General features: G+C 57.6%; 1 protein-coding gene across 1 annotated transcript; it reads left to right on the top strand.

The window, feature by feature from the left end:
- Nucleotides 1-76: 76 nt before the first annotated feature.
- ADORA2A (adenosine A2a receptor) lies at nt 77-18,110 on the top strand. The gene is given in 3 exon segments (NM_001003278.1): nt 77-126; nt 8,594-9,169; nt 16,323-18,110. Coding segments are annotated over 2 exon segments (1,239 nt in total). The 5' UTR covers nt 77-126; nt 8,594-8,837; the 3' UTR covers nt 17,230-18,110.
- Nucleotides 18,111-19,412: the final 1,302 nt, after the last annotated feature.

Raw genomic sequence — 19,412 nt, forward strand, 5'->3', positions numbered from 1 at the left:
CGCTCGGCGGGGCGGGGCGGGGACAGAGGGCCCGGAGGCCGCCTGCAGGGGGCGCCCGTGAACGAGGCGGCCGGAGCCGAGCCCGAGCCGCGGCGGAGACAGCGGGAGCCGGCGCGCGAGCCGCAGGTCAGCCGGGGTCTCGGGGCCGGGATCCGGGGGGCGGGCGGGCGGCGGGCGCCGTCGAGGCTGCGGGCCGCGGGGGACGGGAGGCTCGGCCCCCCCGGGCGCCCCCCGGGCCGCCCCTGTCTTCCCGCCTCCGGGCCGGGGTCCGAGCTGCACCCCGCGCGGGGACGGAGCGGCGCGCGCAGGGGCGACTCGGGCCGGGCGCCGCGGCCTCAGCCGGGCCGGGGTCCGCCCAGCCGGGACCGGAAGGTGCGCGGGGCCGGCGGGAGGGCGGGCGGCGCGAGAGCCCGACGGCCCGGGCGGCGGGACCCGCAGGTGGCGCGGGGGACACCCGTCGGGCCGTCTGGGCGCCCCGGGCCGGCCCCTGGGCGCGGCCAACCTTCCGGACGTGCCCGGCGCGGCGGGTCGGACCCGGGCGAGGGCGGGCAGCGGCAGGTGGGGCGGGGGCGCGGGGGGCCCGGGGCCCGGGGGCGCGGGGGCGGGCGCGGGCGGCCTTCCGGGGCAGCGGCGGGGCTCGGCATCCCCGTCCCGGAGCTGGGGCGCGGCGAGGGGGGCGTCAACGGCCGGACCCGGACTTGGGGGCGCGGGGCTGGGGGTGCCCGCCCCTGGCCCGGGCCGTCTGTCCGCGGGGCCGCCCCGAGCCGAGGTAGGAATGGCGGGAACGGTGGCGGCCCTCGAGGGACTTGGGCTCCATCCCGGAGGCTCAGGGAGGCGCCGCGGCCGGCGGAGCCCAGGTCCCTGCCTTCCCCGCACCGCTGCGCCGCCTTAGACTTTAATTTTCCGGGCGGTAGAACGGGAGGAAGGGGCGGGAGGAAGGGGCGGCGAGGCGGAGGCCGAGGGGAGCGGGGGACGGAGGAGAGGCCAGAGCCTGGGCCTGGACGTGCCCCCCCGCGTCGGGCCGCCCCGTCGGCCGCGCTCCCTCCTCCACGGGCCCCGGCCCAGCCCGAGCTTGCCCCCGCCCCCGCCCCCGCCTCCGGGCTGCCTGCGCTGCCGCCCCGGCACCCTCCAGAACACGCCCCCGCCCCACCGGGGCCGCCCCGCTGGTCCCCGCCGTGGGGTGGGCCGAGGAGGCCGTTGCGGGGTCAGGGGCCCCCTCTTCAGTCCCGCGCTGGCCGCTTCCGAGGCCGTGGCCTGGCTGGGGGGCTCCGCCCTGTGCGCCAGCGGGTCGGCGACCCGGCTCCTTGCCGAGGCTTGTCTGCAGGTAGTGGTGTCAGCACCTTCCTGCTCCGTCCTCGCCCTTCAGGGTCTCCCCGGCCCTCCCCGCCGTCCAGGGCCCTCAGCGCACACCGGGCTCCGCGCTAGGCCCGCGTCTCCGTTCATAACCCCAGCGAAGCTGAGCGCAGCCCAGAGACGGCGGCGGCCCCGGAAGGCCTTGGGCCCCTCAGCCCTCAGGATGGTCCGGGAGGTGCAGGCCTCCCACACAGGGCTCCTGCCCCCTAGGAGCCCACAGCCCCGGGGGGCAATGGCTGACCTCAAGGGCAACCCAGTGACAGCAGATTTCGGAGCCCAAACCTGGGTTCTGGTCTTGCGTCCTCGGCGCGCTCGCGGTCTCGTGCCACAAGCATGATGGAGTGGCAGTGCTGGGCTGTGACGCCGAGTCCACGAGAGGTGGGCACGAGAGGGGCAGGTCGGAGCAGAGGACAGGTTGGCCTCCGTGCTTGAGCTGGGGGGAGAGGGGGGACCCCAGGGGAGCTGCGGTCCTGGTGGCATGGGGGGACACTGCAGGGGATCCCTGCGGCCAGAGGAGCATGGGGACTGGAGCCGGCTTGGCAGCAAGCGCTTGGCTTCAGGGCAGCACCCCGGGCTACATCTCGCCTGTCTCACTCCTGAGCTCCATCACCCCGCGAGCTGGGACTGCCAGCCCGACCATCTTGTGGCCTTTGTCTCGTCTGTCGCCGCTCAAACTGAGCACCAAGATGCGCAGAGGGGAGCTAGGGAAGGTGCGCAGAGGGACGGCCACAGCATGAAGTTGTCAGGGGCCGCGGAGGACACCGCTGCAGTCAGGTGCTGAGCCGGCCAAAGGAACGAGTCCCACCCCCGGGGGAAGGGGTCTGTGCCGGGGGAAGCATCACAGCCACAGAAGTGAGGGGTGACTTCGTTCCCCGGGGTTTGGATGCAGTAGTTGGGGTACAGAGCCTGAGGGCAGTACCTGGAGGTCCGCACTGTGCCAGGTGGGGAAGGGAAGTGCGGAGGGCGCTGCGGGGCAGGCGGAGGCCCCCCGGGGCCTGGGGGCTCTAGGGGGTACAGTAGTGGCAGAGGTCCCCCGCCCCTGCCTGCAGAATCATAGAAGGGCCCCTGCGGCATGGGGTCCCCCAGACTGTGCTGGAGACGGGGAAAGTCTGCAGGAGGGGGAGACAGGGCTCCAGCTCTCCGGGGCCCCTCGGCCTTCTCGGGGTCTGAGCCTCACGCGGGCTGCAGTGTCCGCCCGGAGTCCCTCCCTGCGTCCCTCTCGGCTTTCCCTGTCCTCCCAGGCCCGCCCCAAGGGCCCCCCTCTGGGAAACCATCCAGATTGCCTTGCGCCCAGACCCTCTTCTGCAGGACGGCCGGCCGGTCTCAGAAGCTGCTGGGCAGGGGCTGGCGTGTCTTTCTGTGGCCCCCGCTTTGCTGCCCCCCCAGCTCTGCCCTGGAGGAAGGGCTGCCTTCCTGTGCCAGCGAGGGTGGGCAGCACCAGCCTGGGGCCTCTCCTGCTGTGGGGGCTGGTGGTCTCTGCCTGGCTCCACCTCCCGCCCTCGCGGCCTTTGCAAACCGTGAACCAGGTACAGGGGCCGCGGGGTGCAACGGGGAGCAGTGGCGGAGCCGTGTGGCATCTGGTCCGGCCACAGGCCGTGCTGCCCGTGCTGGCCGAGGCTTCGCCCTCTCCCTTCAGCCTCCAGGGCTGCGTCATCACGCCTTCACCCCAGGGGCCCCAGGTGTGGGTCAGCCTCTCTCCCATCCTCAGTGGGGCCACCCTCCAAGGAGCTCCTGCCCTCCAACAGGCCAGCGCTGGGCCAGGACCCCACCAGGGCCATCTAGGACCCGCGGCCCCGCCCCCATGTTCCCTTCAGGCATCGTAGTGCCTGTCATCCCACCATCAGAGGGCTCTTTTGAGGGAAGCGTGCGTACCAAGCCTGTCCCAGGGTGCCATCTCGCAGGAGCCTCGGTACAAGGGTGAAGACCTGCTCAGGATCTCAGAGAGTATGGGATGGAGCAGGACTGGGAGCCCCGCTGAGCTCCTTCTACCACAGATAGGCACCCAGCCCCTGGTGTGTGGGGTGACCTCCAGAAGGGGGGCTGTCAGATGAGGTGGCCGTGAGGGGGTGAATCCTCAGGCTGGGAGGATGCAGACTCTCCCGGAGTCTGGCCTGGATGCATGGTGATGAGAGAGGGACTCCAGCCGCCCACGGGGAAAAAGGAGCTGGGGCAGGCCCTATGGCCCAGGAGCTGATGGGGAGGCTGTGCTAGGGGCCAGATTCAGTTCAGGGAGCAGTAGCTCTCTGCCACTTCCTGCCCACCTCCTGCCCGGGCTGAGAGCAGCAGCCTCCGGAGAGGTGGGGGGGAGGGGACCACTGGGTGCCTGCCTGGCACTTAGGGCCCAGCCTGCCCCAGGTTCCCGAAGTTGTCCTGCAGGGAGAGGAGGGAGGGAAGAGGCACCAGTGCTTTGTGCTTGCTCACCTGCAGGCACCACTGGAAGACGCTTGCCCCACTCCAGTTGGTGGCTTTAGAGAGGGGCTTGGTGGGTCCCCAGGCCCTGGGGTTCTGGGAGGCTCATGCCCAGGCCTGGGCCACCCCAAAGAGCAGTCATGGCAGAGCCAGTGGAGGGCTTGTGGTTGAGAGCAGGAGCCCAGCTGCCTGTCCGGCTGTTGCTTCTTTGCTTGTTGCCCTCTCCACGCTGACTGCGCTCCTGGGACCCCCGTGTCGGTACTTCGCCATCTACCTTCTCTCAGCTGGATCTCCTCATGGACTTTGTGTCTTTGTGAAGCTGCTGTGCTAATTCCTCAGTGCTGATAATCCCTCAAACGCCCAGTTGTCTCCAATTGTGTGCACGCCTGAAGCGCATCATGTGGATTGTGTTCTCTCAGTCTCTTTATTTTTCATTTTGGGGGTTTTATATTATTTCTTGTTCACGTTCACCTGTTCTAGTTTCATTTCTGCCAGTCGAGTGATAAGTTCTCATTCTTGCTTGTGGACGTGGTTCCTTTTTTCATCTCTTTAAAGATCCTAAATGTCTTTGAAAAGCATTATTAGATTATTACCTTCCTCTCTTCCGAAATGAACGAATCTGCATATTTTGGGTGCTGTTGCTGATCTTTCTTAGCTTGAGTTTTTCTCTTGTGCTTTGAAATTGTGGTTTGCAGGGTCATCTTAAGTGGGAACTGCGGCCCTGGACATGGGGAGTGACCGGCACAGCAGGGTAGCAGCTGGCTCTCAGCAGTCTCCTGGGGCAAGTCCTCCTTCAAGGTCCCCTGCTGTAGGCTCAGGACTCTTCTGGGGCCAGGCTCAGCAGCATGTGGCACAGAGTAGGTATTTGTGTAACATCTGCTATGAGGGAGGAATGGAAGAGGCTCAGGCCAGGATCCTGGAGCCCAGGAATGGGCTGAGCATGGTTATGCCAGGTCCGAGTCCCTACACTGGGCCTGGTATGTTGCCCTGAGCGGCACCCAGGAGCAGAGGTACAGGGTCCTGCCTGGAAGCAAGCAGGCCCCTCCATCCAGCAGGCTCTGGGGGGTACAGCCACCATCTGGGCATGTGTACAGAAAGCCTCTCTAGTGTGACTTACAAGGAGCCACAAGTGGGCCAGAAAATATGTGGGTTTTGATTAAATGGAGTTTCAATTAAGGTGGCCAGGTCGGTGGGGGTGAGGAGGAAGGCCAGAAGAAGCACCCGTTTTGAATCGACTGCAGGGAATCCTGCAGGGTTGTCCTTTCAAGGCTCATTGAGCACGTTCCCCAGCACGTGTCTCTAGTTTGTATGGGACAGCTTCTGCCCTCTGCCCTGTCCCCAACAAGGGATAATCAGAGGGAAATATTACATTATTAACATTTAATTTCCTTTCCTGGCTAGCAACAGATGACTCAAGAATTAATTAGATAGGGCCAACAGAGAGGGATAGGAAATTGCCAGATCCTGGCTCCGCCCCTGGCCCCCTCCCCTTGGGCCTCCAGACCTTCCTGTCGCTCTAGGAGGCCTCTGAAGGGAGGGAAGCAGAGAGGGGCCAGGAGGCCCCAGGAAATCTTCCTGCTGCTGTGTTTTCCATGGGCATTTCCCTCAGCTCTATTCCACCCTTTCATGGTCTCGGTAAGGCTGGGAGAGGTCAAGGCTGGGAGAGGTCGTTAACCTCTTTAGGACTTAGCTTCCTCATCTGTAAAATGGGGCTCAAGGAGACAACGGGAACACAGATGACCCCACTGTTACCATGGCCTCATATATCGTGAACTCCCAGGCAGGCTGCACAAGCTGAGAGGGTCTGGAGTAGAGTCCTGGCATCTAGGGAGAGCACAGGGCCTGGTGGCTCCGCAGTGGCCAGAGCCCAGTGTCAACAAACTCTCTTGAGCTTTGTGTGCTAATTCCCATTTCTTGTTAGTGACACATTAGTAGCTTGAAACTGGCCATACTGGGAGCATTTCTACCATGGAAGTCTGGCAAAGGCCACAAGTTAGGGTGCCCCCACCTCCTGGGTGGATTTGTCCACCTATGGCTGAGAAGCTCCCAACCTTACCACGCAGCAGCTCCAGTAGGAGGCTGTTGAGTCTTCTTCCTGCCCTGTCACCTGGTGCCTTGGGCTGAACTGATGTTCTCTGCTTGGGGCTGGCACTCTGGTTTGACAGATGCCCAGGTTGCCTGTGGGACCAGGCCAGCCTCACCCCAAGATATGCTGGCAGCAGCTGGAAATGTCCACACATATGCTGTAGGAAGAGCAGATGGGGAGCCAGTGTGCAGAGGCAGCCTTTTAGGACCCAGCTGTCAGCGGCATTAGCTCCTTGGGGCAGGAGGATCTGTGACCAGGAGGATCCACTGTATCCGGGGAGATTGGGAAGGCACCCCAGGCATGGTGTACAGCAAGGTGGCTTTAGTTCAGTCAGGAAGAATGTTGGTACCAGGTGCTGTTCACCATGGGAGCCCATAGCGCCACGGTAGGGCGGCCCGAGGACTAGGGGTACGCAGGCAGGTACCCGGGGCTGCCAGGAGAGCCTTACCAGACAGACGGCTGGCTGAGGGCCCTTGAAAGCCCTTCCACTCCAGGCTTCCCGGCTCACAGAGTCAGCCTGACCTCATCAGGGCTCTGGGCAGGTAGGGCAGCCCGGCCTTAGCTCCACAGAAATGTGATGTGTATTTGGGTCAAGTGGACCACACTGGTGGTCCCATCTCATCTCTCCCCAGGAAGAGCCCTCTGAATCTGGACAATGGTCTGGGACCAAGTCAGGCTTTTAGCCTCGGCTGATCTGATTGGCAGAGGCTGTGGCGCCTCTCAATGCAGATTTCCCTGGAGAGGCTAAAGTCTGGGTAAGAAGGGTGGCAGGTGATGGTGAAGAGGCTAGGAGGGCAGACGGCCCACTGAGAGGGGGAGGTGGGATTCCAGAGGCTTACTGGACCTGGCCTTACCCCCCTGGACAGTGGCTGCCGCTGCTACTGCTGGGCCTGGGAGGCCCCTAGGTAGGCCCCAAGGCAGGCAGTCTTGGACCTGTCACTTCCCTTCTGCAGAATAAAAACTAGACCCTGGACACACAGCTTCTGCGTTTGAGGGGTGCCTGGTGACTGCTGCTTTAGGCTGTAGGCCAGGGACACTCTATGGCCAGGGAAAATAGCAGGAGACTTGGTCTGGTCCTTCTCTGCCAGTGACAGGCTTTGTGTGCAGCTGGTTGGCAAGTACCCTGCATATGGAGGGGCTTGGGATTCATTCATGGTCCCTTGGTGGTGGGCCCCTGCCAGGCCTGGGAGAAGCCCATTGGATCTGCTGCAGGCTGCAAGAACTCTCCATTTCTCAGGGACTTTGCCGCCTCTTCTCTGTCCTGTTCCGTGGTGTTGGGTGCTCCGTGTGAGCCTCCCGGTGGGCACAGGGAATAGCCCTCAGGTACAGTTCCAGCCTCCGGAGGCACACTGGAGTTAGAAGGAAACGTGGTGCTCCTCCCTTGCAGCCCCCGTCTCCTCTTGCATGGGTGCAGGAGCCTGGCCCTTGGAACATGACAAGGGACCATGAGTTCACCTTCTCCCAAGGGCACCAGCTCTATCTGTTGTGTCCTGGAGGAGGGAAGGAGGACACAGTCTCCTGAGCCCACGTCTGGGCAGCTGAAAGGCAGTTTTGGGCCTCTTGTCCCCATGCAGGCAGCAGCTGCTGCCCATGTGTATCTGGGGCCCCGTGAGGGCCCAGGACTGGAAGAGGGGGTGGATTTGGCATGAGGGGACACCATGATGCAGCACGTGTATGATGAGGTGGGAGCAGAGGCAGTGGGGAGGCCCCCAAGCTGGTAGGGGGAGATGGAACCCTGGGGGTTTGGACTGGGGGAGATCAAGACCTCAACTTCTGCTTGCGCTCCTGCAAGTGTAATTCCTTACAATTCTATGATGCCTGGACTCTGGGAGAGCCCTTTAGATCTGTTTATTTCCTGCTCATGGAATTGTGAGTGAGCTACAGTGGTCCCCAAAGGCTATCTGGGGTCCAGCCTCCCCATGGTATCAATGAAGAAACAGGCCTAGAAAATAACACTGCATCCTTGCCCGCAGTTGCCCAGCAAGCCCTGGCTGAGCACCCTGCTGTCTCTCCAGCACCACACTGAACTTGTCTGTCCCGTCATCAGCCAGGCAGAGGAACAGGTTGGGGGGCGGGTGCAGGAGGAGGGAGGGGAGGGGGGGAGGTGAGGCCACTCCCCTGCCCAGACGTGCAATCAGCTGGCAGGGGCTGCTGAGGAGCGGGCTCCCTTTGTGCCTGTTCCTCCACTCGGTGCAGCATCACCGGCTAGGGCACGAGGGCTTACCTGCCGGCAGTGGGAGACAGCACCAGACGGGCCACCCCAGTCCTTCCAGAGCAGAACTCTAGGGGTCTCTGGGCCTCTCCTTAACCTAGCAGCTTAGGTAGGTACTGGCAGTTCCCAGGGAGAGCTCTTGGGGGATGGAGAGGACTGAGGTTGGTCAAGAGAGAAGGTAGGTGGGCCGGGGAGAGCCGAGCAGTGAGGGGGCCTTACTGGAAGGAACCTGGGGGTAGCAGTAAGCTCAGGGGCCCAGGAGAGTGGCAGGGCAGCCACCAAAGACTTAGGAAGCTGAGCATGGGGGGTGACACAAGCGACTTAAATTTAAAAGATTCCTGTGTCTCCTAGAAAACACAAGGGCTGAGGCTGTGTCCACGGCGGGAGGGCTGGGGCACCAAGGGTTGTTCTCTGGCTGATGCCTGGCCTGCAGGGCGGGCCTTGGTGACCGGCCCTGAGAGCTGCCCCTGGGATCTTCGACTTTGCTCCCTCTGCCTGCGGTCCAGCTCCTCACAAGGCTTCTCCCTTGGCAGGTGCCTCGGGGACTATGAAGCCGAGCTGAGCCAAGATGCTGCGAGAGCCCCTGAGGAGGGCCCAGTTTCTGGAGACTCAGACTTGGCAGTGAAAACGCCCTTGGGGAGCCCCCGTCACAGGCAGGGGCGCTCTTGGCTCCTGTGAAGAAGGGGCTCAGGGGCCTGGGCAGGGCCAGCGGCACTGCAGCTATGGACCGTGAGCTGGCCCGGCCCGTGTCCTTGCTGACCCTGCCCGTCTGCAGCCATGTCCACCATGGGCTCCTGGGTGTACATCACGGTGGAGCTGGCCATCGCTGTGCTGGCCATCCTGGGCAATGTGCTGGTGTGCTGGGCTGTGTGGCTGAACAGCAACCTGCAGAACGTCACCAACTACTTCGTGGTGTCACTGGCGGCAGCCGACATTGCCGTGGGAGTCCTCGCGATCCCCTTCGCCATCACCATCAGCACAGGGTTCTGTGCTGCCTGCCACAACTGCCTCTTCTTTGCCTGCTTTGTCCTGGTCCTCACTCAGAGCTCCATCTTCAGCCTCCTGGCCATCGCCATTGACCGCTACATCGCCATCCGCATCCCACTCCGGTGAGCTGGGCAGTGGGGGTGGTGGGTTGCCCGTTTCTTTTCCCGGCACGCCTCATGCTGGGGCTCACATCTCTGAAAAGGCTGCCTGTGCCCAGCCAGGGTCAGGGTGAATCTGGGGACAGGATTTGGTCTTGGATGTCTGGGTGTTGAGCTGAGGACGGGGCCCTGGGGCTCAGTCTGGGGCTGCCCGGGACTCAGTACATGGCCAGCAACCATGCCACTCCAGTCGATCCCTGTGGGCACAAGGCACCCCAGCCCTCCTCGGTCTTCTGTGTGGTGGAGGCTGCTGCTTTGGCTGTTGGCAGATGTGTGTGGCCCAGGTCTGGGCGGTGCATCTGGGTCATTTTCTCACACAGCACGATGCCAGGGTGGGGCAGGGCACCAAGGGAAACCACAGGCCCTCAGGCTAGAAGCCCGCGCGCCTGCCCACCTCCAGCTCCTCTGAGCCAGCTGCACAGTTTGCACATTAAAAAAAAAAAAAAATGACCCAGAGAGGGGAAGTGACTTGGCCAAATGCCACAGTGAGTCACTTGAACCAATATGCAAATTTTGTGCTCCTCAGGTCAGCCAGTACTCATGATCTTGGAGAGAGCCTGTGTGCTCAGCTAGTGGAAGGGGTTTTTACGGTGAATCTTTTGTGAAGTGATTTCAGCCCTGGATTGTGTAAATGAAGACTTTCCCTGAGGCTGAGTTCATTTAATGTGGCCGCCACCTACAGGGCCAGGGCAGATGGAAGCTAGGAAGTTACCTCCCTCCCCCAGAGTGTGTGTGGCAGGGAAACCTCCTGCCCCACCCCCTCGACCCTCCATCTGGGAGCTGGGTTCCACAGCCTGGGTGGCTGCAGACCCTGAGGGAGGTCTCAGAGGACCAGGGTACCTGGCCGTGTGGTGAATTCTCCCAAACAGGTGCAGCGCCTACCTATGCAGCAGGCCTCAGCAGCCTCTTGCTGGCCGAGTGCACCCCAGCTGAGAAGAAGAGCGGGTTCAATGAGGAATGGAACTTTAGAATGTCAAATGCAAGGAAGCCCTTAGAGGTCATTTCCTCTCATCTTCTGGATGGAAAAATGAGGCTCTGAGAAGGGAGCCAGCCCTCAGGGCCACACAAGTTGGCAGTACAGTTGGGACTGGGCCTGTGAAGAAATGTGGCCTGTCACCCACTGCAACTAGCCTTTGGGGAACGGGGTCACAGGGCGGCCCTGATCTCCCTGACCTGCACCAGGTGGCCACTCCTGTCACCTGAGCTCTAAATGGGAAGCAGGTACCCTCCTCATGCTGCTCAAATGAAGGAGGGAGCTCGGGCCCTGTGTGGCCCTACAGGATGCTCAAGTCTCAGGAGAGCTTAGGACTCTTGTCCAAGAGGCGACTGGCCAGCCTCAATAGATGACTGGCCAAATAGTGCAGAGCAGAGTCCGGAGTCCAGGCTCATTGAAGGACAGCTCAGAACACAGGGTCCCAGATAGACAGAGAGCAGAGAATTGGTGTCTACGTTAGGGCCAGGTTGAGCATCAACTGGGCCTGGACCAGCCCTGGTAGGAATGCTCAGTGGGGAAGCAGAGATGTCACTTTCACTTCCTTCCCTTTTTCAAAGGGCAACAGCATTCTAGGGAGAGATCAGGGCTCAAATGAAAGGGTCTTGACTTCTTTTTCTTATTTCTCTGTGTTCTGAGAGTCAAGAGAATGATTCCTGATGTAGGAGTATGGGACATGTTGTGTGACCATAAAGTCAGCTGTCCCTCTCTGGGCCCACTTCCATATCTATAGAAGGAAACAGGCTTCTCTGTCCTTCTGAGCTCACAAAGGTGTTGTGAGGGTCCAGCCAGCAAATGGGAGTGATGGGGCCCTGAGAAGGGAGGGTTGGTGGGATGGAGCAGGTGGGGGGATTCAGCTCTTTTATGAGCTGCTGGAGTTTCAGAGCTGGGTCCCTGATGGAGCCTGGACCTGCCCCCACCCCATCTGTATCTCCGGTTCCCACCATCTTCCAGAGGAGGACCTAGTTCCACCCAGACCCTGGCTGTTTGATTAAAGCTTGATAAAGCCTTGGAGGGTCAGTCTAGATCTCTTGGATCTGGGGTTTGTTGGGGATGGCGATGCTGCTGCTGCTTATCCTCCCCCTCAGGCAGAGCACTTCACAGTTGCCAGAGGATGTTAGTGTAGTTTCTCCTTTGATCCTCACTGCCTGGCATTGTGGCCAGGGCGGATGTTATGACCCTTGTGTTACTCATGGGGAGGCCAGAGCCAGAGAAAGAAAAGTGTCTACTGAGTCGGGGGACTCCATGGCCCTTCACGAAGTTCCAGGCTCCCTTGCGTCCCTCTACTTTTCTTATTTCTCAAGGGCCCTGCCCTGGGGAGAGCGAGGTGCAAAGGGGGATGAAGTGAAGACAAATGAGAACCCTGGCAGCTCTGGGGCCACTGCCTGATTCAGGCTGCTTGCTCCTGCCTCTCCCCCTGTCCCCTGCCAGCTAGAAATCTCCCCTCCTCTGCATAGTGTCTTCTACTCCACTCAGTAGGTGCATTTGGCTGCTCTGAGGTGTCCATCCCCTGACTGCTCACCTCAATGTCTAACCCCAGGCCTGTATCACTCACCCTTCATTTCTCTTTTTTTCCTTCTTTTCCTCCCTCCCTCCCTTCTTTTCCTTTCCTTGCTTTCTTTTCTTCCTTTCTCTTTCTCTTTTAATATTTATTTATTTATTTGAATGAGAGGTCGAGAGAGCACAATCCAAGGGAGGGGCGGAGAGAGAGGGACAAGCAGACTCCCTGCTGAGGGGAGCCCAAAGTGGGGCTGGATCCCAGGACCCCAAGATCATGACCTGAGCTGAAGGCAGACACTTAACCAACTGAGCCATCCAGGTGCCCCTCTCTCTTTCTTTCTTTAAAGAATTCAGTTTCAGAAAAATCTATGCTCCTTCCCAAGTGCAGGGACTCTGGTGGACTATGGCAGGGCTTAATCAGGAAGCCAGTGAGAAGCAGCCTGGCCAGAGGCAGAGATGGGAACCCTCAACATCCCCAAAGAACAGACAGCCTAGGGTGAGGGACTCTCTTATCCTAGGAGACTTTTGTGCCCCTTGTCTCCTGCCTCTCACATTAGACCCTGGTAAGCACTTGCTCTCCTTGGGAAACAGGCTGCATATGGAGCAGCACTTAGTGCAAAGACCCAAGGTATATGTGGTGAATCACCCCATGGGGAAAAAAACAAGTATCCTGGCTCCTAAGAGAGGGCTCCCTGGAGGAGGTGATGCTGGATGAATCTTGCAGGATTGGTATGCATAGGGGCAGGAGTTATAGGAGTGGGCCAAGCCTGGACAAAGGCCCCAAGTAAGGAATGAACATGTGGGCCCTGGGCCCGGGAGAGGTGAGACAGAAGACCAGGAGGTCAGGGAGGGTGTGAGGCTGGCTCAGGCCTGCCTGTGCCCAGGAGAGAGTTTGGGTTTCACCCCTGGGCCAGTGACTCTTCTTCAGTTCTTAGATCACTGACTCCTTCGCACAATTTAGGAAAGCTCCACCTTCTCTCAGCGTAGGGAAAATGCACATGAAGCCTCACGTGGAGTTGTGGGTGGTATTCCTGGATCACAGAGTGAGCCCCCAACATGGGTAATGGGGAGACCCCAGGAAGGGACAGCCTGTGAGCTAGGAGATGTAGGGAGGCAGAGGTACCTCCAAATGCGGTGAGCAGTGCTCTGGCACCCGCTCCCTGTGATGCCTCTAGGGTGCCCCGAATGCCAGAGTGTTGTGCTGGATGCCTTTGGCACCGCTTCCACTAGACACTCTATGTCTGGGGCCCAGGAGGCCAAAATGTGACTACCATCAGTCATAGACGCAGCCCAGGGGATGCCCCTCGGCCAGGCTGTGGCTTGGCTGTTGTTCTATTTGGGCCCTAATGCTGTTCCAGTTCCCTGGGGGCCTGGGTCCAGGGCTCTCAGCCTAAGGACTTTTCTTCTGAATAACAAAATTAATCTGTTTGATGTGTATCTGTGTGTGTGGGAGGGTTCTAAAATAAAGTATTACCTGCACGTACTAAAACATAAAAAAAAGAACAACAGGGTATATAGTGAAAAACTGCCCATTCTGTCCCCTGCCCTACCTTCAGTTCTCTTCCTGGAAGTCAGTGTTGGGAATCCTCTCAAGAGATATTCTTTGCACGCTTAGCCAAGTGCTATTAATGTGTTTGTTTCTGTCCCCACAGGGGGCTTTTGTTTTAAAATGCAGTGCCGGGGATCCCTGGGTGGCCCAGCGGTTTAGCGCCTGCCTTTGGCCCAGGGCGCGATCCTGGAGACCCGGGATCGAATCCCACAACGGGCTCCCGGTGCATGGAGCCTGCTTCTCCCTCTGCCTATGTCTCTGCCTCTCTCTCTCTCTCTCTCTCTCTCTCTCTGTGACTATCATAAATAAATAAATAATTAATTAATTAAAAAAAATAAATAAATAAAATGCAGTGCCACACCTTCCCTCATGGGCTTCCTGGTCTGTAAAAGCAGACAGTTGGACAGACCAGGGATTTTCAAACTGTCCTAGAAGCCTTTGGGCTGGGCCCTGCTGTCCCCACCAGCTCATACATTCAGTGAATATTACAAGCTGCCTCCCTTCCTCACCAACTTACTTCTGTGATTTCCTGGGAATGCAGGCAAGACGGTCGGCTGCTGGTGGACAATTTGAAAATCTCCAAAACAGGTGGCTTCCAGGATCCTCTACAGCATCCCTGCAACTGTTTGCTTCTGCTTGGTTGCCTCAAATGACAGGAAGCTCACTTTGCCCGAAACAGCCCATTTCTTATGTGAACAGCTGAGCTGAGAAGTTCTTGCTTAACGTCACTAACAACCCACCTCCCTGTAATCTCTACCCACCGATTTTACATTATGCCCTCATGGGACAGCGCTCACAGGCCCTGGATTCTTTGTCCCATTTTACAAATGAGGAAACTAAGGCTCAGAGATGCAGAGTGACAGCACATGACCAAACAGGAACACAGCAGCGCTGGAACTCGGAGGGATACGCTTTTCTCAGGAAAAACACCAGCATTAAAATAGTCTCCTATTCAATGAGATTATATAAATTATAATTTGTAGGGTACTAAAAAAAGTGCCTGGCACACAGCAAGTGCTCTGTAAATATTAAGTGTGGGGTCAGGGGAAGCCTGAGACTTTGTGTTTGAGGCTCCAGAATAGGAAACAGGGCAGCGTAGGCTCTCTGTGGCTTGGTGGAAATGAGCAAGTCCAAGCCCCTTTGCAGCATCCAAGGCTCTGCTAAATGGGGTTGAGGGCTCCTGGGAGTGGCCCTTCCCAGTTACTCTTTGGATTCAAAACTGACATAGATTCAGAATTGACACACTTACCCTGGCCCAGGGTGCTCCGGGCTCCTGAACTGTCCACCACAAGTCTGTTCCTCTCCTTAGGCTTCAGTTTTCCCATCTATAAAATGAGTTGGTTGGATTAATTAAGAGGTCAGAGGCCACCAGATTTTTTTTTTTTCTTAATTTGAATTTATGGACAAATGTAAACCATGGACAGTTTCACTGAGAAAATCAGCTCCCCAGCCCCTTCTGAGGCCTGGCAGCACTGAAGCTCACCCAGCCACTTGGGTAGGGAACTCCTCAAGATCATTCTCAGCCACGTCCTGAGGCGATGGAAGCCCTTCAAGGCAGGTGGCACCAGTGCCCGTGCCTCGGCAGCTCATGGCGGTGATGGAGAGCAGATCAGCCTCCACCTCAGCGGCCATACTCCTGGGGTGTGGGCCAATGGTAGCGCCCCCCCATCCTGGGGGCTGAGCGGCATCAGCCATCTCTTATACACATAGTACGTGTCCTGCCAGCCTGCCTCACACATTTCTTACCTGTAGGCCCATGTTTGCCACCCATGCACTAGATAGTTTCTGTGGATGCTTCTGATTCTGGAATTAAATAAAAGGCATCCACTGTATGTCCTTTTCTCAATGCTGGCAATGCAGAGATGGATGTAGAAAAGCCCTGCCCTCAAGGGGCCCCTGACCTGAGGGTCCCAGATGGAGTAGGGATTAGGTGCACTTGGGTAGGGAACTTCTCAGGGAAAGATACCCAGCCTGAACGTGAAGGATGGGTAGGGTTTACCAGGTAAAGGGGAGGGCAGTCTGGTGTTGCCCGAATCAAAACCATTAAGCAGATGGTCATCCCTCAGAGATGACCAAGGTCACCTTCTTCAATCAGGAAGATGATTTTTTGATTGCCTATTCTCTTTCTCTTTTTTTGAGAGAGAGAGAGAGTGTGCATGCACGCGTGGGGGGGATACGGGGTAGGGGCAGAGGGAGAGGGCGAATCTTAAGCAGGGCTCAGTTTCACAACACTGAGATTGTGACCTGAGACAAAATCAAGAGTCAGGTGCCCAAATGACTGAGCCACCCAGGTGCCCCAGACTGCCCATTCTTTTAATAAAGTCTATGCCGCCTTTTCTGTGGGCCTGGGTCCACATCCTGGTTGGCAGATCTGGTCACACTCTGAGTCTGGGAATAAGTCTGGCTCTCTAGAGTCCTGAGTGATTTCAGGCAGATTACTTTTTCTCTCCGGACCTCAGTCCCTCATGCAGTTCTTTCCTCTTGAATGTTAAGACTACTATATAAATGTTAAGACATACTGATCTCATGTCTCTCCAGAGGACTGTGAGTGAATTTGGAAGGGAGAGAGGGTATTTGGTTCCCAACCTCTACCTCTCCTTGGGGGCTTCTGGAGACCCTAAGTCAAGTGGGAAGAGACATCAATCGTCTTCAAGTCTGGTCTGGCTGGTTCTGCCCCCAGCCATTGAGTCATTCCTGACCCATTCCCACGCTAAGGAGAAATTTTCTAGCATCAACTGAGACCAACATGAAGGTGATAAGTACTCTCACTTATAAATTCCCTCAAACTGAATTAATTGAGTCCTAGGACTATTTGTAATACTATTCAGTAATCATCTGAATGTCTATGCAGCGGTTTCCTTTCCAGGGGGCCTGCTCTCCTGTTATCTCCTATGGGAAAAGGCAGGGCTTGGACCTCCACTGAACAGAGGAGGATACTGAGGCTCGGAGGCAGGAAGTGACCGGTCCAAGACCTTATAGCCAGGGAATGGGGGCTGGGGTGCTTCTCTGGGTTTCTGACTCTTGGCCCCTCCTAGCCTTGATTTTTCAGACCTTTGATGCTGGTCTCCTTTCCCCAGGTACAATGGCTTGGTGACTGGCACAAGGGCCAAGGGCATCATTGCGGTCTGCTGGGTGCTGTCGTTTGCCATTGGCTTGACTCCCATGCTGGGCTGGAACAACTGCAGTCAGCCAAAGGAGGGCAGAAACTACTCACAGGGCTGCGGGGAGGGCCAGGTGGCCTGTCTCTTTGAGGATGTGGTGCCCATGAACTACATGGTGTACTACAACTTCTTTGCTTTTGTCCTGGTGCCGCTGCTGCTCATGCTGGGTGTCTACTTGCGGATCTTCCTAGCAGCTCGGCGACAGCTGAAGCAGATGGAGAGCCAGCCTCTGCCTGGGGAGCGGGCTCGGTCCACGCTGCAGAAGGAGGTCCACGCTGCCAAGTCACTGGCCATCATTGTGGGGCTCTTCGCCCTCTGCTGGCTGCCCCTGCATATCATCAACTGCTTTACCTTCTTTTGCCCAGAGTGTAGCCATGCCCCACTCTGGCTCATGTACCTGACCATCGTCCTCTCCCACACCAATTCTGTTGTGAATCCCTTCATCTATGCCTACCGCATCCGTGAGTTTCGCCAGACCTTCCGCAAGATCATTCGCAGCCACGTCCTGAGGCGGCGGGAGCCCTTCAAAGCAGGTGGCACCAGTGCCCGCGCCTTGGCAGCTCATGGCAGTGATGGAGAGCAGATCAGCCTCCGCCTCAATGGCCATCCTCCTGGGGTGTGGGCCAATGGCAGCGCCCCCCATCCTGAGCGGCGGCCCAATGGCTACACCCTGGGGCTGGTGAGTGGAGGGATTGCCCCTGAGTCCCATGGCGACATGGGCCTCCCAGATGTGGAGCTCCTCAGCCATGAGCTCAAGGGAGCATGCCCAGAGTCCCCTGGCCTTGAAGGTCCCCTGGCCCAGGATGGAGCAGGAGTGTCCTGATGATCCACTCAGTTTGCCTCTTCCTACAGGAAGGAAATCTTTCTCTTTGGTGGATAGAACCAGTCACATTGGGAAAAGAATGAATGTGCCTGGAGACCCTTCTCGTGGCCAGTTCCCACTTTGGACTGAGAGGAGGGAGCCCTGGCTGGAGCAGCATGTGGCCTAGCAGGAAGGGTTTGGAGTCCAAGAAAGTGGACGTTTCACATCAGAAGGCCCAGCATCAGGTCAGGGCCACAGCACAGAGCATCTTGGCTGGGCAGGGCCTGGTCCCCCACTCTGGAAGCATCTAGAAGTACCATCCTGATGTGGCAGGGCAGGCTAACTGGCCCTGAGGCTGTGGGGGTGGCTCCAACAGGCCCCCTACCACACACAGACAACACCCTCCCCAGACTTTTCAAGGATTCAGGAGCTGCTATGCCCAGAGGTGGCGTTTTTCATTTCTTTCTTTCTTTTTTCTCTTTTTTTTTTTCCAGGAGAAAATGTTAAACGTGAAGAATGCCTTTTTTTTTTTTTTTTTTTTTAATTATTTTCCTTCCCTGGTTGCCAGGTCTGTTGTCAGTCCTGCTGCTAACCTAGCTCCAGGAGTCAGCCCAGGGAGTCCCAGACAGCCCTGTCTGGCTACCATGAACTGCCACGCACTTCTTACACCATCAGTCCCAGGGCCATCTCTTGGGGTCACAAAGCTGGGCTCAAGGACAGGGAGCTGTAATGGATTTGCTGCCAGACTGTGGGCTCAGGGGAGGAGATCGGGACTGGCTCACCATGCGGTGTGCCTGGGTAGCTCAGAGCTGCCCGGTCAGAGGCCCTTTCTAACTGCCTTTCCTTCCGAAGGGAATGTTTTTTTCTGAGATAAAATAAAAATGAGCCATGTTGTGTTTTAAGTTTGTCCAGTGAGAACGGTGTCTGAATTCCTTTCCGTATTCCATAGCCAGGCCTGGCAACATAGATATGGGTGTGTATTACATGTGTGAAAAAGTGTCTGCATCTGTGCATATAGACAGACACACCCTGCCTGACCGGGGGTGCCTCCACAGGTTCCCATCTTCTGAGGGAAAAGGCTGCCCAGGATGCACCAGAATCCAAATGTCCATGAGCAGCCCCCAGACCTGTGTTCCTGTGAGAGGGGGTTGTGGGAAGATGGGCTCTTCCCAGCTGCTCTCCCTCCAGAGGCCATGACCCCCCCAGACCTAGCCATTCCTGCAGTGTGGGGCGTGGCTCCTCCCTTCCTCATTGCTTCCTAAAGCCCCCTGAGAGGAGTGCCCTACTTTCCCCACGCCCTGCTCCACCCCTTAGCTAATAAGAGGGCACAGAGAGATCTGGAAAGAGATATAGGTGAGGATTCAACTGCCTTTCCCTTCCCCTCTTGTTGGGAAAGCTATCCCAACTCCTGCTCCCAACCAACAAAGAAACCTATAAGGAATGGGTGTTTCCTACTCTGAAGCCTGTCTCTGGGGCCATGTCATCTTTCCATGTTGGACAAGTTTGAAGCCTAGGGGGAAGTTAGCAACCTGTCGCAGCCTGAGGGCCAATCTGGTCTCAAGTCTCATAGGTATACTCGGGCAGGGAGGGGGAAGGGGCGTTTGAACTTCACAGGTAATCCTCACAGAGCCCTGGGAGCCCCATTTTACAGATGACTAAACAATCTCTTTTGAACAGAGAGGTTAAGTAGTTGTCCCAGGTCACATAGCTAGTAAGTGACAAAAATAAATTTAAAACACAGGTCTGGGGACCCCTGGGTGGCTCAGTGGTTGAACATCTGCCTTCAGCTCAGGATGTGATCCCGGTGTCCTGGGATCGAGTCCCACGTCAGGCTCCTTGCGTGGAGTCTGCTTCTCCCTCTGCCTATGTCTCTGCCTCTCTCTGTGTGTCTCTCATGAATAAATAAATAAAATCTTTTTTTTTTTTTTTTAAGATGCATTACTCTTAAACACACACACACACAACCCAGGTCTAACTACAAAAGTCATGCTCTCATGATGAACTCTTTCAATCAAACCAAAGAATATGAAATAATACTAGGCCCTTACCACTCTGGTCAAGAAATGAACCATTACAAATACAGTGAAAACATCTAACCCCTCCCCATAATATTACCCTGCTTCCTGTACCTGGAAACAACCACTTTCCTAGGATTTCATTTGATTTCACTGCAAATCTTTATACTTTTACTACACGGATGCATA

This window comes from Canis lupus, chromosome 26 (assembly GCF_011100685.1).
Source record: "Canis lupus familiaris isolate Mischka breed German Shepherd chromosome 26, alternate assembly UU_Cfam_GSD_1.0, whole genome shotgun sequence".
NCBI lineage: Eukaryota > Metazoa > Chordata > Mammalia > Carnivora > Canidae > Canis > Canis lupus.